Source organism: Elephantulus edwardii, unplaced genomic scaffold (assembly GCF_000299155.1).
Source record: "Elephantulus edwardii isolate Elephantulus edwardi_28Jun2011 unplaced genomic scaffold, EleEdw1.0 scaffold00003, whole genome shotgun sequence".
NCBI classification, from domain to species: Eukaryota; Metazoa; Chordata; class Mammalia; order Macroscelidea; family Macroscelididae; genus Elephantulus; species Elephantulus edwardii.
Window position 1 is genome coordinate 2,893,035 of NW_006399753.1, and position 20,912 is coordinate 2,913,946.

General features: G+C 53.8%; 1 protein-coding gene across 1 annotated transcript in view; it reads right to left on the reverse strand.

Moving 5' to 3' along the window:
• The window catches only part of DENND3 (DENN/MADD domain containing 3), a 75,160-nt gene that overhangs the window by 51,683 nt on the left and 2,565 nt on the right, over positions 1-20,912 (reverse strand). The window contains exons 2-8 of the mRNA XM_006879262.1: positions 17,914-18,190; positions 16,972-17,087; positions 11,641-11,783; positions 8,333-8,444; positions 7,986-8,105; positions 7,226-7,444; positions 4,685-4,806 (exon numbers count right to left, since the gene is read on the reverse strand). Of these exons, the coding sequence (XP_006879324.1) occupies positions 4,685-4,806; positions 7,226-7,444; positions 7,986-8,105; positions 8,333-8,444; positions 11,641-11,783; positions 16,972-17,087; positions 17,914-18,190 (1,109 nt within the window). The remainder of the gene's footprint in view (positions 1-4,684; positions 4,807-7,225; positions 7,445-7,985; positions 8,106-8,332; positions 8,445-11,640; positions 11,784-16,971; positions 17,088-17,913; positions 18,191-20,912) is intronic.

Below are 20,912 nucleotides of genomic sequence, written 5' to 3' on the forward strand. Positions count from 1 at the left end.
GCATGCACAACACTGTGAGTGCAGGTGAGTGAGTGTGTGCACATATACACACAGTGGAGTTGTACCCTATATGTGTCCGCTGGCTGTGCTGCAGGAAATCGCCAGGCCTTTCTGCACCGCACGCTCGGGCCAGGCTCACACCGCCATGCTTTCAGAGAGCCGCCAAGCACACACACCATTTCAGCACCTTGGCGTTTTCTGTTCGAAGCTGTTAGGTCCTATGGAGCTGAGCTCGTCTCACAGCAACCCTGTGAGCAAGAGATGTGAGCCTGGTCTTACCTGTGCCACCCTCACAATCTCTGACACTCAAGTCCTTTGCTGCTGTCACCTTGTCAGTCTGTCTCATTGACACTCTCCCTCTCCTTCGCTGTCCCCCCAGCTTTCCTGGCATGATGTCCTCTCTAAGGAATAGCCTCTCCTAGCAACACGCCCAGAGCTGTGAGAGGAGATGGAGCTTTATTCCCTTTGACTCCAGGGAGCACTCTGGCTGCATCTCCCCCAAGACATCATTCGTTTGGGAGCCCATGGGATCTTCAGCACTCTTTTCCAACACCACAGCTCAAAGGTATCGATTCTGCCATCCTGAGTCACGGTCCAGCTCTCAGATACATCACAAGGGACTGAAAAGACCACAGTCTGAAACAAACTAAGGGATTTTCTAGAAGGTTCCAAATACCCATAATGTAGAAGTCATCATTTCAAACACATCACTGAAGCCCCCAAAATCAATCGACACAGTCATTGCCTGGCCGCATACTGCCGGAGTCAGGGCTGTGACACACAGCAGCATGGGGAAGCTGAAAACATCACACCGGGAGAGGGTCAGTCATAGGGTGACTACCTGTGACCCCCACTGACAGGAGGCGTGCAGAATAGGCAAAGGCAGAGAGAACAAGGCTGGACAGTGGTCACCCAGGCCGGGGATGGAGGACTCAGGGCTCCTGCTGGCAGCTACAGGGGGTCTCTGGGGGCAAAGAGGCTTAGAAAATGGAGAGAGGTGACAGGTACACCCCACAGGGAAGGTCATGAGCTGCCCAAGCACCCGAGGGTGGACAGACAAGCTCAGCCTCCACAGTGAGGCTCCAAAATTAGGGTCACGTGAACACAGAGGCACTCAGGAGCTGGACCCTAGGAACTGCTGTGCCCCACCTCCCAAGCCTCATGCCACCACACCCCAAGCCCCAAGGCCCTGCCATCATGGACCTGCACTAGAGGAACCCCTGGAAGCTCTGCCAGGCTGGGGATCAAGATAGCCAGGCAGTTGCTGCCTGGCCCCATGCCCCCATAGTCACCCCACAGGCCAGGACAGACCCTGTGGAAGTGAGATGCTTCACTGGGCTTGGAGGGCGTGGACATGGGCAGTTGCTTGGAAGAGGCGCCCTGAAGCCCAGCTTCAGGGGAGGAGGCTGAAGGTTCCTGCAGGCGCCCTGGGCACTGGCCACCCCAGTGCCTTCCTGCTGCAGGGTCTGTCTCTCCTGGAACTGGGAGCAGGGAGCACCTACACCTCTGCTCCCATGTGCTGGGCCCCTCAGGCCATGCACAGACCCCTCCTGGAAGGGCACCCTAAAAATCCACCTCATCCCCCACTTTCATACAAGGTATTGTAAAGGGGTCCAGAAGTGGGGATGGGGTGGGACAGGTGGCTGGCTGCTTCATCCCCAAGCCTGACAGAGGAGAGTGGCTCTGAGGCAAGGGCTGAGGGAGGGAGGAAAGCCAGGTTAATAGTGACAGTAGTTGGTTAACAGACCTATCAACACCTGGTGAGCCTGAAATGTCAGGTAACAAGATGGTCAGTAAGGGAGGAGTCCATGTCTATATTTCCTCACAGAAAGTTCTAAAAAATGCATCATGGACAATCTTCTCCACTCGCAAATGTGAACGCTGATACAGAACCAAATCACAGACCTGCCCCCTGGAATAAGTCACTAGCCCTCAACTCCTTCCTGGGGTGGCCCAAGCGTTTCTGTTTCAGGTCACCTCCAGACTAGCTGGTCAGGAACTGGTCAGGAGCTTCCCTTCTCACGCCCCATGCAGGCAAGATCGTGGGTTCTGCACTCAGCATCCTGGGCACCATAGCACCGGGCCAGCAGGGAGGACATCTCATGTGGGGTAGCTCAGGGCATGGTCCAGGGGCGCAGCTATAAGCCTGAGCTGGTTGGCGGACCTGGGGCTGCGAAAGCTGAGGACTCTGGCCCTGGGCCCTGGAGGGTCAGGGACAGACAGGCAGATGGCACAGACACACTTCTCATTAATGCAATGAGGACGAGGCCAGAGGGCATCTGGGGAAGGAAGCTGTACAGACACCACCACGTGGAGACACGCCCACCCCAATGTGGATGTGACCCCTAACTCACCAGGCTTGGAGGGACCTCGGGCAGAGGCCAAGGCACTCTCATGTTTATGAAACAAAATCTGCCAGCCTGAGCCCTGGGTAAATATGTTGCCAAAGACCTCTTTAGAGCTAGAGAGTGGAGCTCTGGTGGCCTAGTGGCAAGAAGGTGCACGGTTCGAATCCACCAGATGCTCCATTGGAGAAGGAGGGGCAATCTGTGCCAGTCAGATCCGATTTGACAGCACACAACAAGGGTGGGGGTGGGGAGAAGTAGAGAGCTAGAGAGCAAAGATGTTATCCTGAGGACTAAGGTGTGGCCAAAGCCCCATATTTTCAAGGAACTTAAATGCATGTGAAGGTTGGACAATGAATAAGAAAAAACAAGAGAACTGGTTCTTTAAATCATGGCTGTTAGGTGCCCTCTGCCAAATGTGACGGCTAGGGACCCCAGGAACACTGGACCTGGCACTGTGCTGTGCCACCCTCACATCTCCAGCACGCACAGCCCGTCACTGCAGACACTGGGCAGAACTATGGGGCAGGTGAAGGGCATTTAACACACCTGGGACCCCAGAAGAACAAGCAAATCTGCCCTGGGAGAAGGGCAGCCGGGTGCTCCGTGGAGCGAGGCTGGTGAGACTTCCTTCATGTGGGCACGTGGTCACACACTGTGGGCATGTGGTCAGGGAGGTCAGCCCGGAGGAGGACATCACGCAGGGAAAGCAGAGGATCAGTGAGGAGGAGGAAAGACCCTCCCGAGGACTGACTGCAGCTCTGACGACGGCTCGAGCACAGCAGAGACTGCGGATGGTACATGACTGGCCACGTTCATTCTGTGGTGCCCGGGGTCACCGTGCATGGAACAGACTCAATGGCATCTGACAACAGCCACCAGCAGACTGAGATGTCCACTGAGGGGTGGGGTCCAGCGCCTCCACCACGTGCGTCCACGTTATAAAAGCCTACGACCACGGCATGGACAAAGATGGGCCACCATACAAGCAAGACAGAGCACGAGCGAGTGACAAGAAAGCACTGGAGAGTCCCCAGGAGCAGCCTCTGTCACAGCACATGTAGAAAGTCCCACGGCGAGGGCCAGTGGGTGCCAGTGTCTGACGGAAACAACAGAGCACCAGGAATGCGAGCTGCACCTAGGAGTCACCTGGGAGACCCACTCACGTCCCCTCTCAGGTTCCGTCCCCACCTGCGGAGCCTCAGGGAAACCCTTGTGGGCACCACATACCTACAAACAAGCAGCAAGGCAAACACTCACCCAAGCCAGTCCCTCCTCACCTGGCCTCCGGAGCCTGGAATATGTTCTAAGATTTAAGGCTTAGAATTCTGAATTTAAAGTGTGGGGGAGAGGAGAAGAGGGGGAGGAGGGGGAGCCGAGGAGGAGGAGCAGGGGAAGGGAGGGGAGCACAGCGCCCCTCCTCTATGGGTGGTTAACCGCACCGACTGGTCACTCAGTTTGGTCCTGTGTTCCTAAGCAGAGGCATCTGATACACGTAAGGACAAGCGAACACGTGCTGCAGGGGCCCAGGACACAGAGGGGCTTCTGGAAGACTCCTAGGTCTGTGACCATCCAGCTCTCTGCACAGCCATGATTAAAGGCAAGATTAGAACAGAGATAGTCACCTGTTGGGGTTTTGGGTTTGCTGTTTTGGGGATTCCCTCCCCCCAAATCTTCCCTAACAATTTTTAAACTATAAGCACATAAAGTGGAACACTTTTAAATATTGTTACGAGACAAAGTACCCAACTGACACAAAATGGAAGCAGCAGTCAAAAATCAAGATGTGTTGGGAGGGGGAATCTGCTGCAAAAGACCTCTTTACAGTGCAGACGAGCAAGGGAATCAACTTAGAGACTAAGGGGTGCCTGATCCAAGCCATGATATTTTCAATCATTTCCTACTCATCAGAAAGCTGAACAATGAAAGAAGACTGAAGAACTGATGCCCCTGAACTGAGGTGCTGAACTGGCAAAAGAACCAGCAGATGTGCCTTGGAGGACACGCACACAGGGTGCTCTTAGAGGCAACAATGGGGAAATGTCATCTTGTGGACTGTGGGCTTGCTGCCAAGAGGATTATTCCTGGGAAAAAGACATGCTGGGAAAGCTGGGGGTCCGTAAGAGAGGAAGACCCTCAACACAATGCACTGACAGTCCCTGCCGTGAGGGTCTCTATCACATGCAGATGGTGGTGAGGATGGTGCAGGCCACAGCGAGGTCCAGATCTGCTGTTGCTGGGTTTGCTATGAGGCTGGTCAACTTGACGGCACCCAACAACCACCAGCACAAAGCCCGAGTGGGATGCAGACGGTTTCCAGCACGCCCGCCCACCTTTACCTCTGGATGAAGGTCTGGGCCGCGAGCAGAGGGGCGTCAGGAATGTCCACGGCATCACCGGAGGGCTTCGAGCAGGTGACGCTGCCACTGTCGATATTTATCAGGATCAAACCGTCGGCCTCCTGAAAGACACACTGGTGAAGCCGGTGTAAGACTCCCCACACTGCAGTTCTCGGGAAGCACTCACACACAGCAGCACTAACGGGTCAGTGTATCACACTAACGGATACAGAACTCGATCTCGCTGCTCGAATCGATCCTGACTTAGGACGACCCCGTGGCACAGAGGAGATCTGCTCCGTGAGGTTCCAACGCCTGTGACCTTCTGATGGCGCCCCTGGGTGTATGCACCCTGAGCTCTCAGCTAGTCGTGACACATAACCGTTGCCCCACAAAGGGCCTCCAGCCGCAAACACTTCCTATAAAACAATGCAAAGCCAGCAAGGCTCACTCTCCCCCCGCGTCTTCCCAAAGTTCAGCTCTTTCCTCACAGAGGACCAGACAGACCGGAAAAGGCCAATTGTCCCTGGACTGAAGGTTCACTGTCCCAGGCTCACAACCCTGTGGTGGCATTTACAAAGGATGCTGTCCGGGGCCCTCTGTCCCCAGCCCTCACATGACCACTCCACTTGTGCTGGTCACTCTCCTCCCATGACGACTCATCGCCACAACCTGACTCAGGGGCCCTGGTCTGCTTCCTCTCTGAATGCAGCCTCCGGCTGTGCAGACAGCTGCTTTTTCTGCCCTGGTCACCTCCAGGAAGCCAGCGGACACATTGCTAAATCCCTGCGATGACCACTCGGGAACTGCCTGCCACTGTGCCCACCTCAGGCCCAGACACACACACCCTAGAGGTGCTAGGAGCCAGAAGCCCTGGGGCGGGGCAGTACACACACACACACACACACACACTCTCTCTCTCTCTCTCTCTCTCTCTCTCGCTCTCTCTCTCTTAAAGCTTTGCCCCAAGTAGCTCTGAAGGGTGTTCTGTGACAAAGAATGCAGATGCTTCTGGGTGATGTAGGAATTTCGTTAGGAACTCCACTTGTCTGTGTTTGCTCTGGGCCTGACCTTGAAGTGTTTCTGGAGGTCCGTGGCACCTGCTGCCCCTTCCTGCCGGCCCCCATGCCAGGCACACACAGTGCCCAGCCATGGACAGCCCTCTAAAGAGGCCACGTTCCACCTACCCACCCCCTCACCCAGCCTGGCCCAGCACTCTTTGTACCTACCACCAGCACCAAAACCCACGAACACAGGCCCAAAACACTCTCAGCTAAGAGAGGCTGTTCTGCTTAAACCTGCGGAACCCATCCATCACGAAAGTTTCCTTCCTGACCACTGACTGGAGTCACTTTCCTCTGACGAGTCTGAGACAAAATGCCTCTTCCCCCAGTGACCAAAATAAACCCACGTTCTGACTTGAGTCTCTGGGGGCAGAGGGGGGACGCTCATCTCTGTGCATTCCTGAGGCCTGGACAGATTTCTGACGAATGTTTACCCTCGTGAGTCACTCGCTCTGACAAAGACCTGGAAACTCCTCGGTCGTCCCAGGGTCCCCACCCCAGAACCTCCACCCCGGGGCCCCTACAGCAACACTGCCCTGATGAGTGCCTGCTGGACGGGAGGCAGAGTCGGGGCTCCTCTGAAATGCTCCAGGGGAAATGGGGTGCAGGGTGGTGACAGGGTGACAAGAACCCAGGACTCGTGTGCTCTTCTGTTTGTGTGCAGGGAGTTTCTAACTAAAAAGTCAACTGACTGAGAGTGAAAATTCCCTGGATGGGGACAGTGTCCATGAGGCACCACTTGGGTGGAGACCCTGCCTGCACACACAAGGCCCTCCGGACGCTGGACAGAGCGACACCAAGCCAGCCTGAACAGATGCCTCCCCAGGAGCGATGGCAGCTAAGTGTAGGAAAGATGTGACAGCTGTGGCTGAGGTATGGACACATGAGCAAGGCTCTGCTCAGGGGAAGGCTGGCCGGGGCACAGGTGCCACCAAATGAACTGTGCCCCCATAAAGAAGTGTTCAAAACCCTAACCCTCTTTCCAGGTCATATGCTACTTGGGACCAGGCTGTCTTTGTCACATCAGTGGAGCAGGATTACTGTGTGTGTGGGTCCAACCCTCTCACAAGTAAGAAATGTAACAAGAAGAAGAAAATAAGAAATAAGCACAGAGATAGGAGAGGTCACACTGAGGTGCCCACCAAGCCGGTCCCATGGGCCCAGCCAAGTCCAGCTCACAGGGACCCCGGGGACAGAGGCACTGCCTTGAGGATGCCCATTGCTGTCACCCCTACGGAAGCAAGCCAGCTCATCTCTCCTGGGGACTGGCTGGTGGGTTCAAACCACCAGTGTGGGAGTTACAGGCCTACCGATTTACCCACTGTGCCACCAGGATACCACACACTGACGGGACAGGACGTCGTCCAGGGCTGACAGAGAGGGACGTCCCCCTGAATCCCGACTGTGTGAATGGACAATGTCTGGAGGAGAAAGCCTCCTTGGGGTGTCTGTGTCACAGCACCAGGACAACACTGACCTTGCTGACTTCTTCAAAGTGGTCGAGGTGGCAGCCCATGAGGAAGGAGGTGGGCGCCATGACGAAGTCCAGCATCTGACGAGAGAGGATGGGCACGAAGGTGTGCTGCCACTGCAGCGGGTGCAGGTAGACCAGGAAGCACTCAGCCACCAGGGTCAGCAGGGCCCAGTCGGACGAGAAGAACACCATTCTCTGCTCGGTGAGCATGCAGGTGAGGACCTGCGGGGCCAGGCGGACATGGGAGCATGGCGGGCACTGGGCGTGGACAGACACACACTCATCTGACAGGCGTGGGCATGGTAAGCACTGGGCGCAGACACAGAAACACACACACACACGCATCTGACAGGCGTGGGCATGGTAGGGACACAGATACACATGTCAGACTCATACCCAACAGGAGCAGACCTGGCTTCAGACACGTAAACTCAACACGAGGGGACACGGATGTCAACAGACAGGAGTAAGGCACTGACACAGACACACACACAAATACCTGACAGGAGTGGACATGGATGTGGACACAGACACAGACACACACACACACACACACACACGACATGAGTGGACATGGATGTGGACACGGACACACACACACAGACACACACGCATATCCAACAGGAATGGACACAGATGTGGACATGGACACACACACGTACTTGACAGGAGTGGACATGGATGTGGACATGGACACATACACACACATACCCGACAGGAGTAGACAAGCTCAAGAGGACAGGTGTCACCGGACAGGACTTACCTGCAACACTGTCTCAGCTCGGAAGCACAGTAAGGGCAGGTGGAGGTCCAAGTCTATGAGAGGGCTTTCGGGATCTGCCTGTGAAGGGAACACGACCTGCAGCGGCTTCATGTTGAAGATCTGTGAAGACCAAGATGCAGCACCATCGGCAGGAGCCGCCCCAGGCACAGCGGGGAGACAGAGCGGGTCAGGCAGCATTGACTACGGCACAGACAGAGCCCCACTTTACAGACCACAGCAGCACATCTAGGGCTCGGCATCTTAAAACGCGGGCACCAATAGCCTAACAGTAATTTCACTCTTTGCAAAGGCAAGCAGAAGCATCAGGTAATCGCAGATTTTTTTACCAAATGTAGCGGTCCTGGCGGTGGGCTGGGTATTAAAGACAATTTTGCAGCAAATTCTTTTATATGATCATCAACTTCAAAATCTTTGCAGAGCTTCAGGTGGATCAATAAACTGAAATTTTTTAAATAAAAGGAGATTACAAAATGAATCAAACTGTACATCTGAAACAGGTAAAAACTATGCCTCAGAAACCTTTGGGTATAAAATTTGAAGAGGCTAAACCGCTGTGATTGAGTTGATAACATTCCCTAGCAGCCTTGTTCAGGGAGATGTGGAGTTTCTATTTCAGTGACTTTTCCTAGCCATTGTTTGGCTTCGCTACATAGATAGGCAGGTATAAGTGAATGGGGCATATTACCCTATCCACTAGGGATTGGCTGTCTATCATTTCCAAGGGGATTGGCCAGTCTCAACAATCTACAAAAGGCACACCCATGTTTATTGCAGCTTTGTTCACAATAGCAAGGAGTTGGAAACAACCTAAGTGCCCATCAACAAACGAATGGCTAGAGAAGCTGTGGTATATTCGCACAATGGAATACTATGCTGCATTAAAAAACAAGGAACTCATGCAATATTATTAAAAATGGTTGACTCTGGAGAACATTATGCTGAGTGAAATATCCCAGTCACAAAAGGACAAATATTACATGATGCCACTGTTGTAGAATGGGACTGTCCTTGGGGTTGGGGAGAGACTGAGTAAGATGGGTTCAATAATGTATACTGCACTGAAACAGAGGAGGGAGAAAAATGTTTAAAAGAGATATATAAGTAGGTATTTCTGTCATCACAGGAGTCTAGAGCGAGGGCTACATGGTGGAGGGGACCTGGGGGAGGGTTTGTAAAACAATGAAAGAATCTTTTCTTTTACTTTTCCATAATTTTTGACTTATGTACTTATAACTTGTTAGTCAAATTTGTGTCTTCTAGGCTGCAACACCCCCATGATACATCTTCAAGGATATGAACATGTACGGCCAAGCATAATCAATAAGAGTGCATCTAAATTCCAAAATCAATCTCCATAATAGTCTATGTGTTTCTTACTGCCAAAGGGGCCCTTTAGAGTAGTTAGAGAAGATCTTCACCCTGAAACCCACAGCGTCCCTTTTCAGCAGGAAGTAGCTAAGAGAATACGCCGTCCCCTTTTCCTTATGACTCAGGGTGAAGTCTCTCTCAGGGAGGAGTGATAGGGAATGGCAAAGGACACACTGACAAAGAAGATTAATGAGAACTGGCTTTGACAAGCACTGTGGCATTTGGACAAGAACAAACTGGGAGGAGGGTAGAGAGAATAGTGCAACAATGAATGAATGGAAACCCAAAATCTCTGTAAATGTTTATGAAAATTAATAAAATATAATTATAGAAAAAAAAACAATCTACAAAAGGACTGGCTGGGTGGACTTCTAGTGGACTTGAACTGCTCACCTTCCAGTTACCAGCCCAGGAAGCACTACACCACCAAGGCTCATTTAGAGAAAATGGTTAGACTAAAAAGCTAATGAAGGTTATCAGCTAAAATAGAGAAAAAGGCCATGCCTTAATTTATCTTCCTGTGATTTCCCTGGCCCTGGCAGACAAGTTCTCAAGAAATTCTCTTTGGAGATAAGGCAGCGCTCTTGTCCACAAAAGTGTCTGTGCCCATGAAGGAACACACAGCCAGGACGCTGGTGCGAAGCAGCTCGTGCAGGTGCTGTGGCTTGAGTCCCGCAGGCTGCAAAGCGAACAGCCGGGCTTCTGCTCACTCAAGTGGGGGGTAAGTATGACCAGAGTTGTGGAATTTTCAATCATTCCATATGTGGCAAAGCTTGACAAGGGAACAAGGAGACGGAAGAACTGGTATCTTTAATTATGGTGTTAACAAAGAATGCTGGATTTGCCATGGACTGCTGGAACAGGCCCCTGGTAGCACAGCGTCTTAGCATTCAGCAGCCAACAGAGGTCATTCAAGCCTGCCCGCACCCCTCGGGAGGAAGGGGGCAGTCCCTCCCATAAAGAGTTACTGCCTCGGAACCTGACGGAGGGTCACGCTGAGTCACTGTCGACTGGACAGAACCCCAAGAGGGTCGACTGGACGAAACCTGACGGGGGGGCACTCTCAGTCACTGTCAACGCAGGGTCACTATGAGTCACTGTCGACGGAACCCAATGGAGGGTCACAGAGTGACTGTCAACTGGACAGAACCCGCCGGAGGGTCACCTGAGCCACAGCTGACCTGATGGCAGGGATTTTAGCCAGAAGAAAAGCAAATCTATTTTGGATGAAGTGTGGACATAATGTTCCTCAAAACGAGGATGATGACAGTTCATCTCACATCCTCTGGACACATCACCCGGAGGGACGAGTCCCTGGAGAAGGACATCAGGCTTGGCCGTGTGGAGAGTCAGCGTAAAACAGGAAGACCGTCAGGGAGACGGGCTCACACAGTCGCTGCATGTTGGCTCAGGACAGCAAGGAGGGGGGATGGAGCAGGGGCGGGCAGTGTTTCACTGTGCGAGGCCAGTGTGCGTCCAAGACGCCCCACTGCACCCCACAACCCACCTCACACACACCAACCCAGGGCTGGCCCTCGACAGCGCTCAGCACCACGAGACAAAGACGAGCCCTTGTCAAGGTCGCCACCCGATCTTTACAAATTCCACCGAGCTGTGTAATCAGGACTGATGGAACAGTTCCCACATGTCAGGGGGACTGAACGGTGCCCACACTGAGGAAGCAGCCTCGTCATATAGGCTGCTAACAATGGGGATGATGTCTCTACTGTTACAGCTGGAAGAATAATAATAATATTTAACAATAATAATAATGAGTCGCAAGCGACTCGACGGCACATAACAACATCATCATCATCATCATTATTATTATTATTATTATTATTATTATTATTTTACTACTGCAATATCATGTCACTTTTACACATCAGGGTCCGTGCAACACTTTCCAGACTTTAGAGACTCCTCGGCGTGCTCTCACTACACTCCCGTTATCAGCAGTAAGACGGTCACTGACTCTCACCAAAAAAGGCAATTTGTAAATACAGCTCAGAATAGCAGTGTTGGGCGTCTCACCTTCTCAGAAGAAAAGGCAACACGTGTCCTGTCACTTGTCTCTAAAACGCCAGAGCAGAGACAGAACCCTCCAGACTAATGTCGTCCCCAGGCCTGGCTCGACCTCTCTGTGTCACGTCCTTCATTCACAGACAAGCCGGGTTTTCTGAACGGCTCTGCCTGCTGCATCGGGATGCCGTGGGCTGACCACTGATGCTCGACCACCGCGGGCGGGGCCCCAGGGCTGGCTTACCAGGAGAGGCAGTCCCTGAGCGCGTTGTAGTAGGGGTAACGGGAGATGACACACACGGCGAAGGGCACGAAGCAGCCAGCCGCGCCCACCGCCGGCCGGGATGGCTCCCAGTGGGCTTGGCCGTTGTAGAAGCAGTATCCGTTCTGGGGAGGCAAGCAACAGCATCACCACAGGGCAGAGCCTGTCCACTCGCAGCCCCAAGTTCACAGTGGTCAGCACCACGGCACACACAGCACACGTGTCCACTGCAGACGCTGGAGAGAGGCCTCCTTCAACACGGAGCCCAGCAGCCCTGCCCCTCAGCGTCTGTGGGGTCTCACGTGGTGCCGACCCCTACGAGGTGTCCAGGATGGCTAAGGCACCCTTGACTTCAAGAACACAAGTCTGGGGGAGGGAGAAACACTCATGATCAGAAAATGGTGTGAGTGAGAAGGTGGACACACGGGGACTCTCATTGCTTGTGGGATGTAAAAATGGTAGACAACAGTGAGAAGGTTCCTGCCAGGTACACAGAGAGCCCAAAACAACAAGTCCCCCAAACAACAGACCCCAAAACAGCAAACCCCTTAAATAACAACCCACAAACCAACAAGCCCCCAAAACAACAAACCACCAAAGCAGCAAACCCCCAAAACAACAAACCACCAAAACTGCAAACCCCCAAACAACAAGCCCACTGCCATCACATGTCTCCCACCCGGCAGCCCTCCACTGGTGTCCACGGCTGTCAATCTTCTCAGAAGAGACAACCTCATCTTTCTCCAGATAGGTGTGGAGTCAAACTGCTGACCTTCCCGTTAGCACAGCATATCTAACAACTACATCACCAGAGTGCCTTAGAAACACTGTTGTGGTGGTTGTTGTTGTTGTTGTGTGCAACGCTGTCAAGTGAGAACCGACTCCAAGCTGACTCTCAGAACGGCCATAAGGCCCAGCAGCTCCACGTCAGGCACGCGTCCCAGAGCTTGAAGGCAGGTGCGAGCAGATGCGGGTACAGTGTCCACTGCTGCAGTCTCATCAGGGAGCAGGGTGGACACCTCCGCCATGCCGCCAACGAGAACAGACAAGCAGTGCACGGTCCGCTCACCCAGGGCTGACCATTTGGCCAGCAGGAGATGGGCCCTGAGCCCTGAGCCACCAAAGCATGAGCTTCAACCACTTTGCACAGTGAGAGGAGCCACACTCACGCCACGTGCTGCCAGAGTCCACCTGCAGGAAGCGTCCGCAGGGACGGAAGATGATGTGTGGTGACCAGCGGAAGGACCCAAGTGTCTGAGGAAGCAGATGGGAGTGCTCACATGGGGCGACAGTGACTAGTGGACTGCAGACGGTGAAGACGGCCAACCGTGTCACCTTCTATCACCAATTACACTGTAAAGAGTTAAAATCAGAAACAGCATTTTCAAGGGAGCTCTGGCGGCCTAGTGGCAAGAAGCTGCACTGCAATCCGGAAGGCACGCAGTTCAAATCCACCAGATGCTCTGCTGGAGAAGGAGGGCAATCTCCTCCGGTAGCAGTCACATCCAATTTGATGGTACACACACACACACAAAATAAAATAAAATTTTTAAAAAAGAAATGGAGTTTTCAGGAGAGAAGCAGAAGAGAAAACGTGTACAATGAGCACACAGGGTCCCCGAGAGGGGACGGGTGGGGCCTGGAAAAGGGCAGCGGCCACTCGGCCACACAGACAGGGTCCCAGGATGCAGTGGCCACTCAGACACCATGGACAGGGTCCTGGGAGGCAGCAGCACTTGGTCACCACAGACGGGGTGCTGGGAAGGAACTGGGTCCCAGGAAGCAACAGCCACTTGGCCACCACAGACAGGGAACTGGGAGGTAATGGCCAGTCAGCCACCACGGACAAGGTCCTAGAAAGCACTGACCACTGAGTCACCACGGACGGGCCCCTTGGCTACCACCTGGCCACCACAATCCAGATCCCGGAAGGCAGCGGCCACTCAACCACCACAGACAAGGTCCTGAGAGAAAGGCAGCTGACTCCCATGGTCAGTCCATGCTGGCCAGAGTGCTCATGCTGACCATTCACAGAAGGAAGACGGTGACCCGGCATGCATGGTTGAGAGGTCCCACTGTGGAGGTCCATTCTGAGCACGCTGTGGGACACAGCAGGCCAGGGACAGGAGGCTGTGCATTACCGTGAAAGGAGCAGGCTTCTCACCGGCATGGTGTCCAGGGCACGTGAGGCGGTCTGCGCCTCCCTGGAAAGAGGCATGGTGGCTCGTGGTTAAAGCATCCAGCACTAGTCCACAGTCAGTGATTCAGACCCATTATCTGCCCATAAGGCCGCACAAGCAGGCGGCCAGTGGCCTCTGTACAGACTCAGGCTGTGGAAACCTGCAGAAGTGGCCTGTCCTGCAGGGTCCCTGGGAGCCGACTCCACGACACAGGCAGAGCCCACCCGACTCCATCCGCATCCCTTCTGGTGTCTAGAGCTGCTGTAACAGATGTGCCAGAGAAAGGAGCCTCAGCAAACGGAATCTTGTTTTCTCACCATCTGGGAGGCGGGAAGTCCCAGTGTCGGGTGCCGGCTCCGTGGGAAGGCGCTCTCTGCTGGGGGACAGCCGTCTCCAGGGCTCCTCCCATTCCTTGCAGATCTCCACGTGGTGCCTCTCTGCTTCCTGCTGTGTCTAAACCCTTCTTTCCATCACAGTCCCCGACAACACCACTAATCTATCACGGGACCTCGTTCCTGGTGGAATTACATCCCCGAGATTGTTGTTGTGACATGCCCTCGAGTCAATGCCAACTCAGAGACCCCACTTGACAGTTATCGCCGGGTGCCCTCACTTGGTTCTGATCCGCGACCCTAGGAACACCAGCCGAGCCCCGCCCAGTGCCGCCCATCTTCACAGCCTCTCTCGTGCTCAGCCCACTGTGCAGCTGTGAGTTTTCCTCTTCCTCACTGACCCTCCACTTGACAAGCATGCTGTCCTTCTCAGGGACTGACCACCCTGGCCACATGCCTAAGTGCATGAGCTAACACCTCCCTCTCTCAGGAGGAGTTTTCTGGCTGCAAGTCTTTCAAGATGGCTTTGTCTGTTCTCTTGGCAGTCCACGGTATCCTGGGTACTCTTCACCACAATCCAAAGGCACCCACTCTTCTTGGGTCTTCCTTATTCAATGTCCAACTTTCACCGTACATAATGCGATGGAAAGCACCCAGGCCCGGGTCAGGAGAATCTTGGTCCCAGAGTGAAGTCCTTGACAGAGTAGGATAGCCCAGCAGGGTTTCAAGGTTGCTGTCCTAGAAATAAATCCCCAGGTTTTTTTCCTCCAAGAAATTCCTGCATGGGTTCAATTTATTGACACTTTGGCTATTAGCCAAGGGCTTAACTGTTGTAGTGTGTGTAGAGGAGCTCGGACTTTCAATACATACTTTGAGGAAGACAAGATTTAATCCATTTCTCAACACGAAGTGATAGATGAAGACATGATTCAGCACCCCTGAGCATGGTGCACCCGGGCAGGCCTTCCTCTCCAGGCCCGGGGGAGCACTGGGAGCCCCCCTCACTCCCAGGTGTGCTCTCTGCTTCTGGAAACCAGAGGAATCAGGACATGGATCACTACAAGGCTTCAGTGATGTCACTTCCCTCAAAGTCCTCACCAGCCAGATGATTCACACAAACACCTCACCCCAAAAACGGTTTCCCCTGCGGTTCGGATCCACCAGACGCTCTGCTGGAGGAGGGGCAATCTCCTCCTGTACCAGTCAGATCCAATTTGATGGTACACACATGTTGTTGTTGTTGTTGTTGTTAAATGCTGTCGAGTCGTTTGCGACTCATAGCGACCCTATGCACAACAGCCCTAAACCCTGCTCTACCCTGCACCAACCGCACCGCCTCTGACACACCCATCCCGATTACCCCAGTCACCGAATCAATCCATCTTGCGCACGCAGGCACACACATACAAAATAATAAAATAAAAATTCAAAAATGCTTCCCCCAATGTGAGAGACGAATGGTGCACCTGAGACCTACGTCCACGACACGGCCAAGCGAGGACACTGGGGGAAGCCGAGCAAAAGGCCACACAACCCAACAACAACACCATTAACAGTCATACAGGTGGACGACAGCAGATGCGTCAGCTCGACGCGTGCCGAGGTGGAAGGGCTGCGGCCACAGCATGCAGAGGTTGCCGGAGGTGTTTCTGCACCTGCATTTGCTTGTGCTTCTAACACACCCAGAAGTGGTGTCTGTCAAGGGCTACAGTGGAAGGTCAGCAGTTCAAATCCAGCAGCCGCTCCTCAGGAGAAAGGAGGGAGGCCTCCAGTCATGAAGAGTCACAGCCCTGGAGTCCTAGTAGAAGGCTACTAGGAGCCAGAACTGTGGGAGAGCAGGGCCTTGGGTGGGGTTTACACATAGGAGGAGAGAAGTCACTGCAGCTTCTCAGGCAGCACTGACGCAGGGCCAGGAGCACCGTCGCACGACGCCCTTGTCCCAGGCCACAAAGGCAGTGTCCTCCTCCGGCTGAGGCGAGCGGGGACTGGGTCTCAGAAGCCTGTGGACTGTCCACGACACAGGGGCTGATCTCCTCCCATTTGAAGGGAAAAAGAGTGAAGAAAAATCAAAGACTCCAGGAAATAACTAGCCCACAGATGGTCTACATGGACCTCGGAGACAAGAGGGACCAGAGAGTGCCCAGCTGCCTCCTCTGACGGGGAGCCGTGAACTCAGGGACGAGACGGGCCAGAGAGTGCCCGGCTGCCTCCTCTGACGGGGAGCCATGAACCTTGGAAACAAGAGGAGACAGAGGGTGCCCGGCTGCCTCCTTTGCCTGCTCTGACTGGGAGCCGTGAACTCAGGGACAAGAGGGGCCAGAGGTGCCCGGCTGCCGCTGACTGCTCTGACAGGGAGCACCTGGCAGGTCCCAGCAGGGCCTATCAAAAATATAAACTAACGCCGGACACACTAGCTGGATGCCTGGTGGGACCTCTTAGATGCCGGCCACAGCAGCCTGGCATGGAAACCATCGAGCGTTCATCAAGGACAGAAGGACGAGGACAAGCTGGAGTGGAGGAATGCAGTGGGAGTGACCGCTTGCCTGGAAGGTCCAGAGCAGAGCAGGTGAGTGGGTGCAGGGCTGGAGGGAGGGTTGGGGGTAGGGAGCGACCACTGCTGAAGGTGAGGTCTCCTCCCAGGTGATGGAGGTTACAGACTCCAATGGAGTGAACGCTGCACCGTCCTGGGGTTCAGGGAAGGACACTGAGGTGTACACCTCACGTTACTGACAGGATGGACTCCACTTTGTGTGAGCTCACAACCAACCTGGCCTGTCGCTGCGGAAGAGGCAGGCACTTACGTGCAGGGGTCGGTAGAACTGGGCAACCACACCATGAGTCCTGTTCCCAGAGATGTCGGTCAGCACCAGGAAGTGGACATAGTCCTCCTTGGGCTCAGAGGCCACACACACGCCTCCTGGAGACGGAAGGAAGAGAGAGTGCATGTCACCAGGCACCAGCCCCCCGCCACATCCATGTCCAGCATGGGACCCCGTGTCCTAGATGAGGGCTCTTCCCATCCAGCACCTGGCCAGTGCAGGCCCCTCGGCCGCTTCTTTGGTGTCACGACCGACTTCTCTGAAAGCTGGGCGGGGGAGCCTCTGCCCTGACACCTGGCTTCACTCACACTGATCTAAATGTCCTTCTACCACAGAAGCTCTGGTGACTGTAAGGAGCTGTGCTGCCAAACCCAAGGCACGTGGTTCAAACCCACCAGCGGCTCCTCGGGTGAAGGCTGGGTAATCTCTCACACGATTAACTGCCTCTAAAAACCTGCCGGAGGGTCAGCTATGAGTCACGTCCAACTTCACACCACATAATGTAACATCTGCCATGAAACCAGAAGGGCAGCCTATGCCCAAGGACACGGCTCAGAAGGCAGGACAGGGCGAGAGGGGTGGAAGAATGGAAACGCACACCCCAGGAAGGAAGTGGGAAGAGTGCTGTTACAGTGAGGGGGTCACAGCCTGTGTTAGAAACATGATGTACATAAATCATTAAAAAGAAAACAAATGTGCTTCGTAAACGTTCATTCAGACTACAACTACAATAAAGAAAATGTCCTATAGTTTTTAAATAGCAAAATTAACAAGAATCATAATAAATCCCATGATGAATCTCAAAGGCCACAAGGCGCCATCAGCGTGGCCGCCAGCTCCACCTTGTCTACTTTCATCTCCAGAAAGGAATCCTTCCGTGTGGGCAGCCAGGCCCTTCCACCCTGTCCCTCCAAGTAACGGTACCTGGGAAGCAGAGCTGGGGCAGGGCTAGCAGGTCCACCCCGTTGGGAACATTGATGTCCTCGGCCTCTGAGACTTTGGGGTCCCCTGGGAGACCCCTGCTCTGCTCCAGTCTGGCTCTGTCCTTCTTCTTCCGGAAGGAGCGTCGTCTCGTTTTGCTCAGGGCAGCGCCGCCGGCTCTGGCCATCTGACTGTCCTCTGTACTGACGAAAGGAGGCACGAACACCGACAGGACCTCGGCGTCCAGGGGAGGGCTGCTGACCCCTCTCCTCTGGGAAACCTAATGAAGGCAGACCAGGGTTAGCACGGTGTGGCATGGGCACCGTCTCATGTGCCTGGAGCTCCACACAGACCATTCCTGTCTCACTCCATGCCCACAAATGCCAGCGTCTATGGGATCCCCACAAGTGCATAGCACGTCCACCTGTAAGGATCACATTTTGGCATAAATTGGTCCCCAAAACTATGCTCCAGTCCATCGGTGGACCTCATTTGAAAGTAGGTCTGTGAGGATGTTACCACTTCACGGGGTCCCAGTAGAGTAAGACATCCTGATGCTATCTGCTTGGTGTCCTGTACGTGTGGAGACACAGGCAGAGGGCCCTATGACTGACATCAGGGCTGCCAGCAGCTGGAGAGGACAGTCTGATGGACAGTCGCACTGGGGCCTGGAGGGTCCAAGCATCCAACAGCACGTTTCCATTCTCCTGGGCCCCAGGGTATGAGGTGGGTCAGTGCCAGATGCCCAGAAGAGCTGTGTAGGACCTTCAAAGGCATCACACCCAAGCGAGTCATACAACCTCAGTGCCTGGCTCTCCAGCAGTGAACAAAGCCAGCAGAACTCAGCCCTCAGGTCAGACTGCAGGGACAGGGTCCCAGAGACCCAGGTTCAAATGGCCCTGTGTTCTAGAGACCCAAGTTCAATCCCCCTCTGTCTCTAACTGGGGGCAGCAGATTCTCTGAGCTTCCTGCCAAAGGACTAGAAGCAGCATGAAGGAGACACAGAAGCGAGGGCAGCACACATGGCTCCTGGGAAGCCCCCAAGGCTCCTGGGGGCTCTCGTAGTGGGGGAAGGGCAGATATGAACAGGGTTCCACCTACTCTCCCGCCTTCCCCAAAAACACCAAGCAGCCGGTCCACTCAAACAAACCAAAACCCTCACCCAAACCGCAATGAAGCGTTAAACAAAAGCTGAGTCGATTTTATTCTTTCATCTGAGAAAAGAAAAAGAAAAACACAACAGCCAGTTGCCACTGATGGCCATCAACTCGAGATGCCACGGGTGTGGGTCAGAGCTGCCCGCAGGCTTGGCCAAGCTGGGAGCTCTTGGAGATGGACCATGAAGCCTGAATTCCGAGGCACCTCTGGGTGTATTTGAACCACCAGTGTGTGCAAGTTACAAAAGCCCAAACCACAGTAAACGCATCCTATCGGATTTCCAAGGCCAACATGTCTTTCTGCAGCTCAGCAACTGATGGGTTTCAAGCACCGGCTTTTCCGTGAGCAGACCGACGGGTGATCCACGAGGCTGACAGGCCTCCTTCTGGAAAGTTCCCAGCTGAGGAAACCACGTGGGCAGCTCAACGCCGCCGCAGAGGGCTGCTGTCTGTGACTCAGAATTGACTCCAAAGCAGTCGCTTTTGTCTTGGGTTCTGTCTTAACATCCAGTCAATACTGTCTGTGTACTTGAAGACCCAGTAGCCTCAGTAAGAGCCAAGACCCAGCACGGGAGCCCATGTCCTGGCACCGTGCACGAAGGCAGCCCATTTCTTCAAGCTATGAAATGTTCCTAAAACTTTTCTACCAAAAGTCAACCACACTGAACTAACTAACCAGTAAACCAGGCTCTCTCATTTCTCCCCCACAGAGACTTCTACCCTCAGTATTCAAGACTGAACTGCCCCCCCCAAGCATGTGCCAGGACCCCTACGCTCCTGCCTGCGGCCATTATCCCACGTGGGCATGGGCTGCCTTGTTTACACTCAGGGGACAGGAGCACTGTGAGGGGGGGATTCCTGAGTCAATCTCTTTAGAGACATCAATGGGCACAGAGGAGTAAGCAGAGAAGAGACTGACAGCTGATGCAAGACACATGAAGACCCCCAAGGGACAGGCCCTCCCTCAGGTCCAACAGAGGGATAAAGTCTTCCCCTGGAGCCTGTCAGGAGCATCTCGAAAGTAGTAAGGAGCAATGACGTTAGTTTGAGGACTAAGGTGCACCTAACTCAGGCCATGGTCTTTTCAATCACTAGCTATGCTGTTCTGGGCAATGGATGATAAAAGAAGAATGTATGCCTTTGAACTGCGGTGTGGAGAAGAGGACTGGCTATCCCACGGGCTGCCGAAAGGAGGAGGAGAGATGTTCTGAAGAAATGTGCAGCCAGAGGGTCCTTCATCTCACACATTATGGGCATGCTGCTGGGAGAGGCTATTTGTTAGAGAGGGGCATCATGCCTGAAAGGTGGACGGGCGGTGAAGAGAGGAAGACTCTCAACCAAGTGGACCGGACCAGTGACTGCAGCAATGGGCAGTGTGCTGCTCACAGGGTCACTATAGCCATACTCAACTCAATGGCACTTAACAACAACTACAATTAGAGCTGCACCCCAAATTCAGACTTCCAGCCTCATAAACAACCAGAGAAAAAAGTGTTTGCTAAAGCCACCCACTGAAGTATTTGTTATAATACTGCTGAAGCGAGAGTGGCATCCACGTTCTAAACAACACGCCTCTGGAAACTCAACTGTGATAAATGTCCGATAGTTGTAGAGGGGCTTCAGCCCTTTTGTTCATAGGGTCGCTGAGTCGTGCTCAACCTGAAGGCAATCAACAACAACAAATGACTGCACATCTGTGACAGCAGCACTGGATGACTGAGACGGTACACAGTGGTGTCTACGACAGCAGCACTGGGTAAATGAGACAGTGCACTGTGGTGTCTGTGACAGCAGCACTGGGTGACTGAGACAGTGCACTGTGGTGTCTCTGTGACAGCAGCACTG